Source organism: Colobus angolensis, unplaced genomic scaffold (assembly GCF_000951035.1).
Source record: "Colobus angolensis palliatus isolate OR3802 unplaced genomic scaffold, Cang.pa_1.0 Scaffold5, whole genome shotgun sequence".
Classification (NCBI taxonomy): Eukaryota; Metazoa; Chordata; class Mammalia; order Primates; family Cercopithecidae; genus Colobus; species Colobus angolensis.
This window is the reverse complement of record NW_012118487.1, coordinates 19,508,464-19,528,592: the sequence shown is the minus strand read 5'-3', so window position 1 is coordinate 19,528,592 and position 20,129 is coordinate 19,508,464. Positions and strand designations below refer to the sequence as shown.

Genomic DNA, 20,129 nt, shown 5'->3' with positions numbered 1-20,129 from the left:
GGCAGGAGAATGGCGTAAACCCGGGAGGCGGAGCTTGCAGTGAGCTGAGATCCGGCCACTGCACTCCAGCCCGGGTGACAGAGCAAGACCCCGTCTCAAAAAAAAAAAAAAAAAAGGAAAGAACACTGAGTTAGTTAAGTTCTCTATGCCTCACTTTCCTCATTGTAAAGTGGGACTAGTATTAAGACATCTATCATAAGATTGTTGTCATGGTTAAGAGAGTTTAAAAATGTAGAATTTTTAGAACACAAAGTAAGTGTTCAATTTAGGTTGGCTGTTCTTATTTAACATACACTCAGTACCTTTTATATACATAGCAGTTTGTTAGGAAACGAAGGATATAAAATTTATCTTCAAAGAGTTATTCTAGTAAGTAAGACTATATGCATGTAAATGACCTTAAGCAGTAACCTCATCATGACTGGTGTCATATTAGAAACACAGACAAGGTATTATGGAGAAAAGAAAGATTGCATCTAGCTAAAAAAGTTAGAGAAGAATTTGGAAAAGGTTTCACATTAGAAGAATTATGGAAGATGAACAGGATCTGAACAACTGGTAGTTGGCATCTGGGTTGAAATATTCCAAGAGCAATACATAGCATGAGGGCTGCCAGGTAAGATATCCCTAGTGGATGAATGGAAAGGACGTTGGGGCCAGGTCATAGACGACCTCGGCTGTCAAGCTAAGGAGGTATGCATTTAGCTTTTTCCAAAAGAAAGCCAAAAGAGACTTGGAAAGATCAAAATTATCTTCAAAGAAAGTTGAGAGTTATGTTTGATTATATTCATGTCAAATTATGCTGACTTTTGTGCTCTAAAAATTTTACATATTTTACCTTCTTTAATCATCACAACAGTCTTATGATGGATGTCCTATCATGTTTAATATGACAGAATTTGGAATATATTTAAAGTTTTAGAAGGAAGACAAAACTATTGACTAATCATCACTTTGAAAGCCAAAGGAAGTTTAAATGGGCCATTTATGGGAGTAGGATGAGACAGGAAGAGAACTGTGCAAGAAAAATTAAGAAATCTTTCCCCACTCACACCCCGGTGTCCCAGCTGAAATCTTCCTAAGACCTCCACCTTACTGGCTCACCACCAAAAAGGCATGTCGTGATTGCTACGTTAGCAAGAATGTCTTTTATCTGATTTTTCTATGTACTAGGGATTGTCCACATATAATTGTATGGCTGCACTGTGAGAAGAATCAGTGTCAGAGGGGTAGACAGACAGACATGGGCGCTGAGAAGAAGAAAAATTGGCAAAGAAAACATCTGAGAATAAATAAAATTAGCTAAAAATTCAGGTCAAATTTGTAGTGGTTTTTAATCTTTGTGTATTCAGGCATTGTTGAAGAACCAATGAGAATTAGAAAGAATACCCTTGTTATTTTTTAAATTAAGGTTAAAGTATCAGTTTCTGTAATTCTGTAATTCTATAATTCTGATAAATATCAATTAGGCAGCATTTATTTATAATATATACAAATATTTCATATTACTCAACAAATATGGCTAAAATACTACTTACATGATCTGTGGTTAGTGCAGCACATGGGTGAAAATGATCAAAATGAATGTCATCATGTTTTATTGAACACACATGCTTCTCTAGATCATTGTACCTCTCTCCATAGAGCACTAAAAATGAAGAACAAGAATTTCCACATCAATGGAAACGTAATCACTGAAATAAATTTAAAGTAAAAGGCATCAAGATCAAGATAATGGTAGATTTTAAAAAAATAAAGTAAAAGGCAAACTTTATAGAAATATATCAAACATACCAAGTCTAACTTTATATGACTGTTTTACTTGCAGGTAGTCTTTGGGAAAGCCGGCATGATGACCCACACGTCTTTTAGAAGCAGTATTATTTTCAATTATTTTGTCTTCTTGTTTCCAGTACCATTTTACCGATTGTAGCCACCTTAAAAAATAAATGTACATATTATTTAGGCAGAACATGGAACTACTTCCTGTGAAATTAAGTAGTTTAAGTAAAGACAGTTTCATGTTCCTTATAAATTATACTTGGGGGAATAGACTCAGAAGCCAGACTACTTGAAATTAAATCCCAACCTTCTTACTAATAGCTGTGTCTCCTGATTGAATAACTTCATCTTTCTGTACCTAGTTTTCCATATTTTAAAATGGAAATATGGTAGTAATATTAGAACTGTGACTATTTAATAGTAGTAATGGAAGTAAGCATAAATCATAAGGGTTGCTGGGCACTTACATTACTACACGTAAAGCACTTAGAACAGTACTGGGCACATAGGAGGTATTATAGGGTTGTTATCAGTAAATAAGCAAATATTGTAAAGCAAAAAAAAATTGCTAGTAGTAGGCAAAAATCAAGCCCAATGACAAGATAAAATGGGGCTTTCAACTAATAAGAATTTGCTATCTTTCTAAATATCTCAACGAAGTGGGAAAATGGACCACAGGACCCATGGCTGAGTGTGTTATTATATCATTTTATTTTTTATTTCTTGGTGCAGGACAAAAAAGAAACAAAAATATATCTTTTCTGATGAATAATTTTCAGGATGGGGGAAATTTCCTACTCAATTGCAGATCTGGATGGGGAAGTCCTTGATTTTTCTGTATAGAGGGTAGTTTTCCTCAGCAATGGCCAGGAGGTGTAGAGAGATGCAATTTCTTGAAGATCCAGAAATAAACTATTAAATTCACTAGAAAATTATGAAACTCCTCAGAACCCATTGAGAAATTATGAAATTCAAACATTCAAAATAGACAAACACTCTGTCCAAACTGGAACTTAATGCCTACTCGGTGAGATGTTCAGGATTACTTATAGTAGCTGAAAGAGCCAAAAAGGGACATCGGATCATGACAAGGAGATGTTCCCAGATTTCTGCTCCAATTTCTCCACCAAGACAATGAACCTATTAAAGAAAAAAAAAAATCTCAACTGGAAAGTTGATTTAAAAATAGCAAATGAAAGTAAGACATGGAGTCTTGAAATTGTCATGCCTGCCTTCCCATCACCTTTAAGTGACCATGCCAAGTTTAAAGAAATATTAAAAATCCCCACAACCAATTCACCAACAATTCTGCTTTACTTTACTTTCAAAAATTTCTTTCAACTCAATGCATTTCTCTTCATGTCTACCGCCAACCTAGCTACCCTCACATCTCAGCTGCGCTACCACAATATCCACTTGACTACTATACTAGCCTCCCTATCTGCCCTTAAATTCTTCACATCACATCCAAAATAAAAATGCTGGCCGGGTGCAGTGGCTCATACCTGCAATCCCAGCACTTTGAGAGGCCGAGGCGGGCGGATCACGAGGTCAGGAGATTGAGACCATGCTGGCTAACATGTTGAAACCCCATCTCTACTAAAAATACAAAAAAATTAGCAGAGCATGGTGGGGGGTGCCTGTAGTCCCAACTACTCGGGAGGCTGAGGCAGGAGAATGGCGCGAACCCAGGAGGCGGAACTTGCAGTGAGCTGAGATGGCACCACTGCGCTCCTGCCTGGGCAACAGAGTGAGACTCTGTCTCAAAAACAAAAGAAAAGTTTAAAAAGATAAACTATATCAAGTCATGTCACTAAATCAATTGCTTTAATATCTTCCCTTTGCATGTGAAAAAAACGATAAACTCCTTAATGGGATGTATAATGTCTGGCATCATTTGGCCACCGCTGCCTCTCTGGCTTTATTTCAATCCATTGTCTCCACCTTTACTATGGTCCAGAAAGAATGACCTTTTCTTTGTTCCTTGAACTCACCCTTCCTACCCAAGAGCTTTCACGTATATTATTCCCTCTGCTTAAATTACTCTTACCCTCTCTTATTCACACGGTAGAATTCAGCTCAATGCCACTCCATAAAACAGACTTTTCTGACCACCTATTCCAGAGTTGCCTCCTCCTGACACCCTACCATGACTGCAGTCATGGCAAGCTGCTCTCTCGCTTCACAGTTTGTACCAATGTGAGCTGGCATCATCATTTGTGAGCTCACTTGTTTATTTCCTCTTTCTTGATTAAACTGCTGTCAGCTCCAGTGTCTAATAGATAAAGCATTAAGTAAACTGTAACCTTAGACCTGAATATTCTATTCCTAGCTACTGACACAAAACCTAACACTGAGCAGGCACTCCTTAAATATCTGCTGAGTAAATGAATGGATGAGCAATTCAAACTAGATCTAGAAAAGAGTCTCAACTGTGGTCTTCATTTAACAGATTAAAGTATGACACCCGGCAAGCAACTGGAAAAGACTTACTATCAAAGTCAAATTATCTATCTATTAGAATACGCATACCCACTGCCTATTTAGGCTCGTCCTGGTGAGATAAAATACCACTCCATCAAATATTGACCTTATGCTTTGCCCTAGATAGCACTTTTCCCTGATTCTGCCAGTAGACTTTAGCCTTTAAAACCTTTTGGTTTTATCCCTTACACAAAATTCGAAAAACTGAAATAGCCAAAGTCATATCATCATATCACTTCAGAGTTTTGAGATGAGATTTTAATTCAAAGTTCTAGATTGCATAGACAAAGTTGTTGGATTTTTGAAAACAATAATATTCAAGACCTTCATGATGAAATATGAGATTAACCAAAAGTAAATGTAATAAATCAGTATCAAACAAATCCAAACCACAGCCTGTTTGGTAGTTCCAAGTTTATAGCAAGGAAAAGGTAAGTTACAGAGATTTGTTAAACTTTTCCCCTTTGAATGTAAAATTCCACAGAGCCAAAGAATGTATCTTCTTATCGTGTTTTAAATCTCTTTTAATAAATATTCCCCCTTTTTTTCTTTCTTTTCTTTTCTTTTTTTTTTTTTTGAGATGGAGTTTCACTCTGGTACCCAGGCTGGAGTGCAGTGGCACGATCTCGGCTCACTGCAACCTCCACCTCTCAGGTTCAAGAGGTTCTCCTGCCTCAGCCTCCTGAGTAGCTGAGATTATAGGCACCTGACACCACTCCCAGCTAATTTTTGTATTTTTAGTAGAGATGGGGTTTCACCATGTTGGCCAGGCTGGCTTCAAACTCCTGACCTCAGGCAATCCGCCCACCTAGGCTTCCCACAGTGCTGGGATTACAGGTGTGAGCCACTGCACCTGACCAATAAACATTTCTAATAATGCTGCAATATAGCTTTGCAAAGTATCTTCCATTTGCCCCAATAAATCGCTATAAATCTACATTGTTTTTTATCCTGCTGTCTCTTCCCAGGGAAGCTGACCTATAGGCACTTCGTCAAAAGGACTCTTATGATTTCTGGTTCCACTGGGTTTGGCCTATGGAGGGCCTTGGCCACAGATCAGAAGAAGCGGGGAGACTGAGACTGAGGTCATTTTTCCATTGGCTCCTTTCCTGCAAAGCTACCTTGAATCAGCTATGTTCCTTACGATATGGTCAACTCAATTGGAATCTCGTTTTGAGTTTCCATAAATGCTTCCACGTCTTGCTCTTTTAAGCCTAGGGGTAAACTACTAGCACTAGATTACTGCACTAACCCTTATGGATTCCCTCACATACACCTTTGAAAAATACCCTTCTTGAATTATTGTATTTCAAGAGTGTCATTTAATTTTCTCTTGGGATCACGACTGATAAAACTTATGTAACTGACATCATTGTTAGAGCCAAAAATTATTTACTTTAGAGGTCAAAGATTGGATTGAAATCTCTGTCCAGGGGAACTTGTACCAGAATGGTTGAATTCTATTTTCCCTGAAACAGTTGTCAGTGAAAGATTCCACTCCCATACAGAACTCTGTAGGGTGCATCATTTTACCCTATTGAGTCACAACACGAAAAGGGAGCCAAAAAACTGTAATTCCCAGGAAAAATCACCCAGAAAAAAAAAAAAAAAGGGAGGCCTTCTCAATCTGAACTCCATCTAAGGGGATAGATGTCCTGAAACACCAAATATCTTCATTGCTATGCAAATGTGCACTAGGAAATTAAGCAAAGAAAGAACACCAAACCTACCTCATCAAATATAACATATCTGATCTTTTTCACCCAGTTTTGGCGATGAGGAGCAAGCAGCAGAATTTCAAAGCAGGCAGGCACTGTAATAAGTACCTACAAAGAATAATATTGTGTGAAGTAACATTTTGAGCACTTACCATGTGTAGACATAGTTACAAGAATATGTAAGATAGACTTATGAGTCCTGAATGTACCTGCTGATAATTGGCATATAACATTGCTTCTGAGAATTCAGGGTTTCATCAAAACTGTGCCATATTCATTGGAACCATATTAAACTGAAATTTTGGTAGGTCAAAAATGGTAGAAAATCAGATTTGAAGTTTACACCCTTGTTTATGAGCATTCAGAGTTTAAAAATAGAAACTATTCATTGTCACAAGTTTGATTCTTTAAAACCTGACACTGACATAGTTTGGATTGAAAGGTGTTATTAAGAATCAGCTAGTGTGAAAAGAGCAGGGAAGCAGGAATGAGCAGAGGAGGAAGCCTAACTGCAAGGCAGGCCTGATGGAGCCTCTGCCAACCTAGCTTGGAGTTCTGGAGTAAGCACTGCCGTCAGAGTTGTTCCACATCGAGTCACAGCAGCCTGCTGTTTATACTTCTACTTAGCACAGTTGCAGGGTATAGACTGTGGAGGCAGAACTGGGGGAGCGGAGCTGATAGCTGGCATTTATCTTAACCACACTCCCCACATCAAGTCCTTCTTTGAAAGGCAATCTGGGTAGAACATCTGCACGTCTACCATGCAATCTTCTACAATCATGTGTTCATTCTTATTTAGTCTTAATTGTTGATCTGTGTGTTCAGAGGGGAGAAAACTGTCTATGATTTAGCACCAGGTATACGATCCATAATACATTTTCTAAATCATGAGTATCCTTAATAGATACTTATGAAGAAAAAGTAATTGATTTAAAATTGAGATTTTTTAGTTTTCTATAACATAGCATTTTCAGATCATTCTGAATCCCTTTACAAACCAAGACGATGCAATAAAACATAAATGAAATCAGAAATCCCAAGGTCAGTATCCTTAGAGAAAGATGAGTTCTAGTTCTCACTCTTTGAAATGTAACATTACATTTTCTCTAAAAGTATTTTGTCTTTCATAAATTCAAGGAAATTATTTTCACAAGCCTTGTGAAGATGCTGAATTTCTAGTCAAAGAGACACACAAGTACAGTTTTATAATTTGATAACACATTTATTAATTAAAATACCCTACCTGACAGTTTAAGGCATCATGACGATACTCCCTAGTGAAAACACCACAGAGAGCTTCACCACTTGGCAGATTTTTCGTAAAACGATTCTGAACAGTTGCTGCCACTTGATTAACGAGGGCCTGATTGACAAAGAAAAAGATCCATTAGTCACATAATAGAGAGAGGTGAAATATCAGAGGACAACAAGAACTATTTAAAAGTGTGTCCTACTTTCAGTGCAGAAAGCTTACTAACCCCTTTCATCAACCCACCACTCTAAACACACTAACATATTCTCTGAGATAGTTGACTCAGGATACGAACCTCACTGATAAACCTCAACCTAAAGTAAAATGAAATTTAAAAAGTATTCATCAGAAGGAAAAACAGAAAATGTTGCTTATGCATCAGAAAAAAATTGTGTCTCCTATATTTTGTGACTTTCCCCTGATGTCTAAAGTTTGCATATGTATATGTTATTTTATGTATATGTTTGTATGTGTGTGTGTGTGTGTGTATATGTATGTGTCTATGTATATGTATGTTATTTTAGCTTCAGACACTGGAACTAGAAAACGCAGGTTAAAAAAATAAAGTGAACTAGATCTATCATGTGACCACGTTCATCATTTTTAAAGAGTAGGTTCAGGAATGAAAGAGAATATTACAGTCACTTGAGCACTACCTTTGTGGGAGCAACATACACAACCACCCCGTCATCGCTCTCCTTCAGCACTTTCTCCATGCAGTAGTAGGAAGCATAGGTTTTGCCTGAGGATGTTGGGGCAACAATCACTGCAGACTCATTCTTATCCACAACATCAAGGAGCTCTCGCTGCAGGGTGCAGAGTACCATTCGCGTCAAGAAAGTGAACCATATGTTACCAAAACAAAGACAGTATATTAATAGACTTCCAATACGGTTTTCTGAACCTCAAAGGATCAATAGGTACATCTGAAGGTCTCATGCCATTCTCTCAGAAGAGATCATTTTTATGCTTTTGAACATCTGTAAGGTGGGTTTCATGTGTGAAAAATGGAGAGGATGTCAAACAAAATATCTTATTATTGAGAAAACATCTTGTAATTATTTGCTATTTAGTAAGTGTGGCTGAGAAACTAAGTTCTAAGAAAGAGACAATATGTATATTACTGATGGTGAAAAAAATAGCTGAGGAGAAGAAACATCAAATATTCTTAATTTTGCTACTGATCTTCTACTTTCTACATAGAAGAATGCCAGGATGAGAGAGCTCCACCCCTTCAGCCGAAGAATGTTGACTAGTCGAAGAATGATAATAAGTCTATGTAATAGGTAGAAGGTGGGGAAACAACTCAAAACCCCAACCGGTCCACTCCTGGCCACACCTCAGAGTGAAAAGTTACAATGTGAATGAAATTAATGGAGAGCATTACTGTCTCTTGTCCTGCACTGAAGTAGGAATCGGTCTTCCTATTCATGAAAAGGCGGCATGCATTTTTTAACCTACCCCACCATCATAAGAAAGATTCTGAAGGGGGCAGTCTATTAGACTGAAGCTATAAAATTGCATTTCTGTAGGTAAACAATGTTCAGTTTATCAGCAAGTTTGTATGGTTCAATGCATGTAGAAATGCATCCTTTTCCTCTAAATTTTATATCCATCAATATTAATTTTATATACATTTTTAGAATAGCTACTATGGTGACAGATGCAATGTGTAAATATCTAAACAATTGTCCCTACTATTTAAACTATCCAGATTTCTCTATGCACGCTTATACATTTACATATGAAATCCTATTGACACAGGGAAAACCTGGAGGCTGCTCCATGATGATACAGCTGGATGACACTGAGATAACATCAGAGCTAAACATATGAATCCATTAATGTACCTCCAAGGAAATGGTCTATATAATAAAAGAAAATCTCACTTTCTTTAAATGGGGAAAAAATGTCCACATTTGACATTTTAAATAACAAGGTATCTTTAAAATGACATCAACAAGTTCATACCAAATATAATAAGTAGAGGCACAATAATGAGAAACCTCTGGGATCACATATAATAAAAAAAAATACAGTAATTTTTGTTTCATTTGCAGTATTACCTGCCATGTGTCGGGAATAAAATCCTGGACCCTGGGATCTGGGTCTTTTCTCTCATCTCGTATCAAATAATGGCCCATGTATTGCAGTTGGAACCGAGCTGGCCCGATGCCAACTGAATATTTATTCCTTTTCTTCACTTTTACATCATTTTCTGCATCCTGCATTATTTTAAAAGTCCATTTTGAAAATGACATTGAATTAGAATATCATTTAAATAAGTAAAACATTCCTGAGCACTTTCTATGTGAAAAGCATTTTACCTCCTTTTAAATTTAAATTTTTTAAATCATTGTCTTAACTAGAAAAAATTAGTAGACATCAAGATTTTCAAATATATATCATGATATTTGTAGCTACAACCTGATATATTTAAAGACAATTGAATAATCACACTATAGTTTTGAGATGTTTTGCTAGAATTAAGTATACAGTTAGTTTTAAGGATCTGCAGAGATAATCTGGCATTTAATGTTTGTCCAGGTAAGCATTTGTACAAATTTTCTAATTATGCATTACTTCAAGATTGGGCAGTTGGATTACTACTAATAATAGTATTTTCAGTAAAAAAAAAAAAAAAAAAAAAAATCTGGAAGAGATGACTATATTTGCAAAACACTTTATGTATAACTAGTAATTACCCTGTTGAAATTGAGCTATTCCGATAATATTACCTGAGTTGGATGTAAAGAATTTGCCAACTCATCAAATCCTAAATACTTAAGGCATCTGGCTATGAGTTGCCGATCATCTTCTTGTAAAAGTTCTGAGTATTTTTCCATTAAGGAGTGGATCCTTTTCATCATTTGAACAGCTATACTTAAATCTTTCGTGGTTTTACCTTGGTAAAGAATAAACAATAAAATTGTTATAAAGACCATCAAAAATAATTCATCTGATTATCCAAGATTAATCATCTAGATGGCTTCACTATCTTACTTGGCATTAGTGGAGGTTTTGGAGTAGAAAGGGCCAAATAAAGTAAAATTGAAGTTCAACTATCCACACTTCATCATCTCTGTGGATTACTGAGACACAGCCACATCAGTGTTGGGAAAAAATATATAGTTCATAATAGAAATAAGATCAAAGAAGCTCAAGTTTGTAAAAATTTAGGAAGAATAACAAATATTTTCTACATATTTTATTTTCATATTTGCTCTACTGTGTTCAAAGAAAAATATCTTTATGACTTGAAATATCTGGTTAAAACCTTGACAACATTTATTGAGTCCTATGGTTGACCACAGATAAGCATTTGGTATAATCATTGGAGGCCTTCAATTCAATCCACCTCTTCCAAATGTCATATTCTAGATGTTGCTAATCTCTCTCCAATGCTTTATATTCATACATATCCTTTTTGTTCCTCTGCTCTGCTAATTATTTCATACTTATTATGTCAGGATTTCTTCTAATCAATCATCTATATTTCACCTATTTAACAACATTAACTAACACCTACTGAATACAGTAAGAGGCTACAAAGGAAATGTAATACAGTTCATACTGATTGTTATGCACTGTTATTCTAAGTGAGCAGTTCACTTAGAAAAACAATGCATAACACTTGATCATTCCCAATTAAGCAGCAGAAACAATAGGTGGTGGGGGGAGTGGTCAGGGTGTTGAAGAGAACATGGAGGTCAGGGGTTAAATGGATCAAAGTGTGGAGATGATCAAAACTGACAGATCAACTAGGTTTGCTCAGAAGAGCTGTCAGTTTGGAGGTATTATGGAACAAGATCATTTCACTTGCTGTGAATTTACACATCTTGATGTGATCCCATTTCACCTGTATCTTCCTCTTTCTGCCTCTTCTTTTCTCTTTTACTACCTGTTATGCACATTGTAAAGTAGAGCACATGGTATCCACAGCAGCTTTGGAAGAACTCAGTGTGCCAGGGAAGCATGAATACAGTGTTACCCAAAAAGGAAATATTTACTCATTGGTCTCAAAGGTGAATGACAGATTCTTCCTGGGTGTCTCATCATTTTTGTTGGTTCCCTTAACCATATCCCCAACTTTATAAGCTGTTCTTTTTGCACCTGTCTTTGGAGGTGCTTATGAATGTGCTATATATTTGCCCTTTGGACCCTCTCTGAGATTTCATTACTCATTGATAAAATACAAAATTTTCCTTTTATTGGCAGTGTCAGGGATCTAAGCTAAACTGGTTCAAAATTATTAAATGAAAAATTTCAGAAATACATAATTCATATGTTTTTTAATTGCACACCATTTTGAGTTGTGTGATGAAATATCGCACCGTCTCACTTCGTCCTGCTCAGGACATGAATCCTTCCTTTGTCCCCCATGTTCACACTGTAGATATCATGTTCCATTAGTTACTTAATAGCCACCTTGATGATCAGATTGACTGCACTGATGCCTCAGTGTTGGTGTTCAATAACCCTTCTTTATTAAAATGGCCCCAAACTGCAAAATAAGTGATGTTGGCAATTCAGACGTGCCAAAAAAGAAGCCATAAAGTGCTTTAAGTGAAAACATGAAAGTTCTTGACTTAGTAAGTAAAGAAAAACTCACATGCTGAGGTTGCTAAGATCTACACTCAGAAACAATCTTTTATCCATTAAGTTGTGAAGAAGAAAAAAGAAATCTGTGCTATTTTTTCTGTTGCACCTCAAATGGCAAAAGTTTTGGCCACAGTGTTTGATAAGTGCTTAGTTAAGATAGAAGGTGGAAGGCATAAATAGAAAATATTTTCCAGGTGATGGAAACATGTTGCACCTGAAAGCATTGAATCTGTATGAAGACTTCCGCAAGGCATCCTCCAAAACGAGTGACAATGACCCATTTTCTTCAAATATAGGATGGTTAAACAAATTTGGGAATAGGTTTCGACTGAGAAGTGTAAAAAATACTGAAGAGGGCCAGGCGCAGTGGCTCATGCTTATAATCCCAGCAATTTGAAAAGCCAAGGTAGGCGGATCATGAGGTCAAGAGATCGATGATCCTGGCCAACATGCCAACATGGTGAAATCCTATCTCTAGTAAAAATACAAAAATTAGTTGGGCATGGTGGCGTGTGCATGTAGTTCCAGCTACTCGGGAGGCTGAGGCAGCAGAATCGCTTGAACCCAGGAGGCGGAGGTTGCAGTGAGCCAAGATCGCGCCACTGCACTCCAGTCTGGTCCCGACAGAGCACGGCTCCGTCTCAAAAACAAAACAAAACAAAACAAAAAACTACTGACTGAAGAGGCTCCATCTGCCAGTGAAGAAGCTGCTGCCACATTTCTGGCAGAGTTGAAGAAGTTGGTTAGAAAGAAAGGATACCATCCAAAGCAAGGTTTTAATTGTGATGAAACCAGGCTCTTCTGCAAGAAGATGCCCAATAGAACCTACATTCTTAAAAGTCCAAAGGAGGCACCAAGACATAAAACACGGAAGGACAGATTAACACTGGTGCTAGGTGGCAAGGCTGCAGTGCATATAATAAAGAGAGGCATAGCATGCAGAATGAAGAAGCCATACACTCTCAAAAACAATAGCAAAAATTATCTGCTTGTGTTCTGGCAACATAATCAGAAAGTGTGAATGACAGTCAACATTTTTATGGAATGGTTCTACCAATGCTTCTTCCCAGAAGTGAAAAAATACTTGAAAGAGGAAAGCTTAGAATACTAGACAACGCACCTAGCCATCCCAAATCTGTTTTTGTTGAAAATGAAAATATTGAGATTGTATTTTTACCGCTAAATACAAACTCACTGTTTCAGTGCCTTGACTATGGCATCATCCAGTTTGTCAAAGCCACATACACCTGCCTGGTGTTTGATTACATTCAATCAGCAATTGATGCACACCCTAATCTGGACATGATAAGGTGCTGGAAATTATTCACTATTGCTGATGCAATAACACTCTCCAAAGATGCAATGGATTAATTTAACCAAAAAACTAGAAATGCCTGCTGGAAGAATGTATGGAGTGAAGTCCTGAGTGATTTTCAAGACTTCTTGGGGATCAATGGAGAAGTTAGGAAAATAATTCATGCAGCAAGACTAATTGATAGAGATTTGCCAACGTGTTTGATAAAGAAGTGAAACAACATATTGAAGTTCATTAGGAAATGTTAACAAATGAGGAAATGGAAGAACTTATTGAGTCATCTAGGGAAGAAGATGAAGAAGAACCTGAAGCAGAACCTGAATTTGCTGAAGTGTTTCAAATTACATAGATATTAAAAGAAAAAATATGGAATACAATTCTCAGATGGAATACAGCATTAAAGTCACCCATAAAATCACAAAAGAATTGCAACCTTCACAGAGACACTTTGATGAGTTAAACAGTGACAACAATGGCTGGGCACGATGACTCATGCCTGTAATCCCAGCACTTTGGGAAGCCATGGTGGGTGGATCGCAAAGTCAGGAGTTCAAGACCAGCCTGGCCAATATGGTGAAACCTCGTCTCTACTAAAAATACAAAAATTAGCTGGGCATGGTGGTGTGCACCTGTAGTCCCAGCTACTCAAAAGGTTGAGGCAGAAGAATTGCTTGAACCCAGGAGGCGGAGGTTGCACTGAGCCGAGATGGTGCCACTGTACTCCAGCCTGGGTGACAGAGTGAGACTCCATCCCCCCTCCAAAAAAAAAAAAAAAAAAAAAGTGACAACAGTTACTGCTAATGTTATTCTTCTAAAAGATTTCAGCAAAACTCTTTCAACCATGGAGGACCCCAATCATCAATATCGTCTGCTCCTAACATCAGTCATTCACTCCATCATGGCTTAATGACACAAGAATCACCTGAAGCAGATGATCCTCCTTCTGTTGTATCATCAGAAGGTCAACAACAGCATTCATCATTCACCTCACTTCACCTCATCATGTAGCCATTTTACCATCTCACATTCTCACAAGAAGAAAAGGGGTGAGTATAGTACAATAAGGTATTTTGAGGAAGAGAGATCATATTTACATAACTTTGATTATAGTATATTGTTGTAATTATTCTATCTTATTATTAGTTATTGTTGTTAGTCTCTCACTGTACCTTTTTAGAAATTAAAGTTTATCATACGTATGTATGCATAGGACAAAACAGTATACATGGCATTTGGTACTATCCACAGTTTCAGGCAACCATTGTGGGTCTTAGAACATATTAAAGGTAATAACACATAAAAGAAGATAGTGCAAGTAAGTCTTCTAATGTAAATTTCCAGTTAATAAATGGCAACTATCATCATTACATTTGTATTAATTCTCCAACTCACCGAAATAAGAAAACAGAATCACATACCTTCTTCACTTCGGCAATGTTCTTTCCAGGCTTTCAAGCAAGCAGTTAACCCCACCATTTCAACCCGAAGTTTCACAGAGCTACTTTTACAGGATTTCAAAAAGTCTTCCAGGTTCTTTATTCCAGAGTGTAAATTCTCTTTCATTTGCTCTTCAATAGAAAATGACAAAGCATTCCACTTTTGCTCTTCCTTTTGTTCTTCCTTGGCAAATAACCTTTTCTTATTCTCTCTAGTAATTATTTCAGCCTTGGTCTCCTGCCCCAAAGGAAAAAAAAACCATCTCTTAAAATAAGTTGAAAATATTCTAAGATAAGAGGTCATGAATGAGACAATATTAAGGGTGTATTGATGACTTTGACCATCATCCCATTTTGAGTAGATGTGAAAAATTTCTTTTTTTTCTTTTGGAAATTAAGCCTGTGTTAATTTATAACTTACGACAATTTAATTTAGGGAGTATAAAGGCTCTCTGTAGATAATTTTCTAGATTTGTAAGTGGTGTGGTTTATTAATAAAAGAGTAAATGCTGCCAGGCATAGTGGTTGACATCTGTAATCCAGCACTTTGGGAGGCTGAGGCTGGCAGATCACCTGAAACCAGGAGTTTCAGACCAGCCTGGGCAACATGGTGAAACCTCTTATCTACTAAAAATACAAAAATTAGCTGGGCATGGTGGCAAACTCCTGTAGTCCCAGTTACTTGGGAGGCTGAGGCATGAGAATCCCTTGAACCCGGGAGGCAGAGGTTGCCATGAGCCGAGATTGGGCCACTGCACTCCAGCCTGGGCGATGGAGCAGGACTCTGTCTCAGAAAAAAAAAAAAAAGAAGAAGAAGAAGAGTTAATGTCACAAAATCAGAGACAAGAGGCCACCTCTCTTTTCACGTTTCCATGCTATGATATCTGCTGCTCCCTCTGGAATCGCCTGTCCTCTTCCATTCTTCCCATATCACCTCCCTATTCTCTACTTGTTTAATATATTTCCTCCATGAAGCCTTCCCTGACTCTCCCAAGTCTAAGTCATGTATTCTTCCTCTGCTCAGACATCTATTGAAGCACTCATTAGCACAAACTGTAGTTGTAATTTCACTTGCCATTCCTCCTCTCTTGACTGAGATCCTGAGACAGGAATGTGCCTTTGTTGTCTGTATGTCTCAAGTACAAAGCATTTAGTCCATAATGTTTGATGAGTGAATAAGGAAAGAGGAAGAAGAGGAGTGGATAAGAGGAACAACACAAATACAACTGATTTTACCTTCCTCAATAAGCACTTCCAATTAACTTAAACATAGTATGGGCCCACTTTTACCATGCTTTTACCAACCTGACTCATTCATCTACAAAGACAAATTAGAGAATTGTTGTATTAGCAAGAGGATTCCAACACATCTTCCACTCTTCTTGTTAGTCACGAAATTAATCTGTAAATGCCTGCCTATAATGAAGTCAATTTTAGTTGTCATCACTCTCTAAATTAGAAACAAATCCTTCTAATCAATAATATTTGAGCTTTCCCAGTGTTTAGTCTTCCTAATTTGCTGTGTTGGGCCAATTTAGCATGGTTCTGTCTCAACAGTACAAGGGTTACCTTTGACCCTTTGCCATGTAGATTTTTCTATTTTCATACATTGTATTATGTGACAAGAATTTCTGCAAATTTACTATTTCATAACATCTCTCAAAACAACAACAAAAAACATAACTGAAAAGCAGTAGCTTTTTGTCACCCATAAATAAAAAAGTAAATGTTCAATTAAATAGTCTCACTGACAATACAATTGGCTATAAAAATGAAAAGGAGGAGAGAAACAATGATCACATAGTTGGGCTCAGAGAGGCTTCTCTGTGGCTCTTAAAACAAAAGATGGGACAGCCCAACTGCTTAAACTTTTGAAGCAGTTGAAGAAGAGAGCCTTCATAGAACATCTGAGAACCTTTTAGAGTAATTTGTGATTATTTTTTGATGTTATCTTGAGTAAAAAATACAAGAGCTTTTTTGATAAGTCCTTGAACTGATGAACTATCTGTCTCTTGGAGTTCGGAAATGTCCACTGAAGGCTTGACAAAGAGATGCACATTTTCCTGATCTTGCCAAAACTTTCACAAAAGTAATTATTCAGAAGTGAGAATAAAAATATTTTTTGAGGTCTTTATATGTTTCATTCCTGACAACTTCACCAGGTTTATTTCAATTTGTTAAGGTAGATATGTAACAAATACCTTTATTTGTGATTGGTTTTGTTAAGTTGGTACTTTCTCTAATATATTAAAACCTTTCATCTCGAGAGAAACTTTCTGTGAAAATAAATGCCATTACCAAATCCCCAACTTTGAGGCCCACTGAAAGATACTAAAGCCTGATGACTTTTCCATTTGTTTAAGATGGAAACCTTTATGACCTGTCTCTAAAGTCAAATAATCAGAAAATTCAGTTTTAAAGTAAAAATATCTGTACTTAGACATTAATGTTGCAGGAATTATCAACTGATAATTTTAGATCATAAACTATTAGTATTATCATTCCAGAAACAGATTGGAACTTTTCTTATCTACTCCTTGTATTCCATTCCACAGTTACATCTCCTGGGAAAAGAGTAGAAAAACGACATCCCAACAAGGAAAAATGTAAGGTTGCAGGCGTCCAACCCACACAGAAAGAGGAAATGGACAGTTCTAACCTTCCACTCACAAAATGTGGTGGATTGATCAATCATTTAAATACTTTGAAAAAGTGTAAACACTCTTTATAATTTAGAAAAAAGTAGATAAACATTTCATATCTATTTTTACTACCTATATGAAAAAGATTTTCACTGTCATTAACTAATGAACAACTATATTTTTAATGTTAGTTTAAAATTTCTAAACTCAAAACTTTAGTCTCTTAATTATTCTTCAAATAGATACATACGTTATTATGTATAGAATATCATTACAACTTTTTTATGCAAGTTAGGCTTTTTCAGCAAGAGGTAAAAGAATAAGTAATCATATATAAAAATACATGCATATATATATGTGTGTGTGTGGGTGTGTATATATATATATAAAAAAGTATTATATAAAAAGAAACCACCAAAGGGATAACAAATATCAACTTGAGAAAAGAAAAAGAATTTTTTTTAATTTGATAGAATGTATAGAACTTACGTGTGCCTTTTTGCTCTTGGGTCCACTAAAATCCTTCTTTGACTTAATAGTTTGAGTCACGATGATTTTCGAAGAGACTGTTTCTAATGAATTCCCATAAAACCGTTGGAAAACATGATACTTTTGCACAGATCTAAGAACACGAGGGTCTCTAGATTTTTCTGAAAAAGAAAAGACTTAAAATGTAACTTTATCATAGTTTTTCAATAGCATTCTCATCAATTCTTCATATTATCCCATATCCAGTAGTTAAATTAGTGGAAAAGTAATTTAATCTTATTATCTTTCTTAAAGAGAGAATGTAAAATCAAGTTATCTATGGATAATAATTCCTTCTCTTATTCAAAGGGTGGAAGTGACAAAACACACTTTCATGGTCTACCTCCTAAATCAGGTATCAGGATGCAACAAAAAAAATGACAGATTCCAGGCATTACGTATGTCCTCTGCCCTGTGAATTAGTTTAAGAAGAAGGTAGAGGCAGAGGCAAGAAGACAACCATCTAAGATATTCTGGCTTCTTGCATCACTGGATAGAAAAAGCCACAGAGTCAGACCATAGCCACAGAGCAGAGTCAGAGCCCAGAGCATGGCAGCTAAAATGGTAAAATCTCATAACGTAAGAAGTCCCACTAATCAAGGTATGCTTTACTCTCTTACCTCCATAATACTCACAGAAATGAAATAACTAAGCTAATTTTTCTATGTCTGTAAATATATACATCAATCCAAACCACTCTGAAGCATGTTAACGGTTCATCTAAAGTATTCCCCCAACACCTTGGTCATTTCTTACATACCCAGGCTAATAAGTACTTCATAAGAGCATACTTGATATGCCTGCTCCTAGGTTATTCTCAGAGTAAGTTTTGTCAACTCTAAGGGGGCTAGGGGTAAGCATAGGGATACAGAAAGTTGAGATGAAGACAAGATCCTAAATTCAGTCTCTGTTGATCCACTGTTAGCAGTTTCATGGGCCTCCTTTTGTAGTTTCAACCACCCTGAGCATGAAGGCAGATAGAATGCTGGTGCTTATTACATGCAGCCAATCAGGTAGTATGAAACAGTGAAAATTGCTTGAAATACTATGGTCTCAATATATTTGACTCCAAGCAATACATATATTGCTTAAACTACAAACCATCTTTCCTTAAAACAACTTCTAGCACTTCCTCCTAAAACACATATATATCTACATGCATATGACTGTCATAGAAGAAAAAGAGAATTTTTCATTACCATCTTTCCCAATGCACATCTAAATATCTTGTAGACTATTTTTATTCAAAAAAATTTAATTTGTGTCTCATGATATAATTTTCCACTATAAAATAAAAGGCAGAGAGTAAAGTAGATTTAAATTTATTTCACTAGAATCACAGAGCTCACCATCAAACTGACACTTGGACCTGTCATAATCATCACTCAGGGGTTTATGAGAATGCCAGTGTACAAGTTCATCAAATTCCTTTTGTTTAACCAGTGAAGTAACAATAGGATCATCACTGTGAGACAAAAAAAAAGCATATTTTAAATTGCACACTTCTAAATATAACACAGCACAGATTTTATTTTATAATATTTTTGAAAATCATAGCTCCCCTTCTTCTTTCTGCAATATGATGTGGGTGGTAGAATCCAAAGAGCAGTTTATTAGAGGTTTAATAAATCAAAATCTACTCCACGTCTCTGACAGTCCCATCAATATCAATTAATATGCATTCATTAATTCATTAATTTAAAATATGCAGCTGTAGTGACTTATTCTAAGATTAAAAACTATACCGATTTTTACATAATAATGGCCAAAAGGCATTGAAAATTTTGATTTTAAATTCATTATGTATTACAAACACATACTACATGTAATGTACTCTAATCATCTGCATTTCAAATAATCCTTGTTGAGCAACTCATGTATTCCATACAAGTATTTATTGAGGCACAGTTTTGGTCTTATACCTCTTTAGAAAAGGCAGATCTTTCAAAATATCTCCAGCAAATTTATCAACCACAAAAGATGACATTGGAATAAAACCCAAATTGGGCACCATTTCATTGGCGCTGTCTGTAAACGAAAAAAAAAAAAGAGAGAGAGACAAGGTCAAATGTAAAACTTTCAGACAGGAATATTACATATTATTTTCTAAAACTCACATTAAAAACATTTTACATTAATCTTATTTACATGTATCAAGTTCAGCCCTTCTCATAAAGTTTTTTCCCGCAATAAAACACTTTGGAACACAGTAGAGTATAAAGAATTAGACAGCATTTTGGCATATACGTGGATATGCATGGGGGATGGGTGGGTGGATGGATGCATGGATGGGTAAGTAGACAGATGATAGATGGATAAATCGGACAGGTAGGTAGATGGAAAGAAGGAAGGAAGGAAGGAAGGAAGGAA

The 20,129-nt window shown here is 36.3% G+C and overlaps 1 protein-coding gene across 1 annotated transcript in view; it reads right to left on the bottom strand.

Annotated features, from left to right (window-relative positions):
• Positions 1-20,129, bottom strand: part of DDX60 (DEAD (Asp-Glu-Ala-Asp) box polypeptide 60) — a 104,351-nt gene that overhangs the window by 50,833 nt on the left and 33,389 nt on the right. The window contains exons 11-22 of the mRNA XM_011959645.1: positions 19,682-19,787; positions 19,109-19,224; positions 17,721-17,881; positions 14,572-14,827; positions 9,975-10,141; positions 9,303-9,461; positions 7,893-8,042; positions 7,228-7,347; positions 5,997-6,092; positions 2,807-2,922; positions 1,795-1,937; positions 1,539-1,648 (exon numbers count right to left, since the gene is read on the bottom strand). Coding sequence (XP_011815035.1) covers positions 1,539-1,648; positions 1,795-1,937; positions 2,807-2,922; positions 5,997-6,092; positions 7,228-7,347; positions 7,893-8,042; positions 9,303-9,461; positions 9,975-10,141; positions 14,572-14,827; positions 17,721-17,881; positions 19,109-19,224; positions 19,682-19,787 — 1,700 coding nt within the window. The remainder of the gene's footprint in view (positions 1-1,538; positions 1,649-1,794; positions 1,938-2,806; positions 2,923-5,996; positions 6,093-7,227; positions 7,348-7,892; positions 8,043-9,302; positions 9,462-9,974; positions 10,142-14,571; positions 14,828-17,720; positions 17,882-19,108; positions 19,225-19,681; positions 19,788-20,129) is intronic.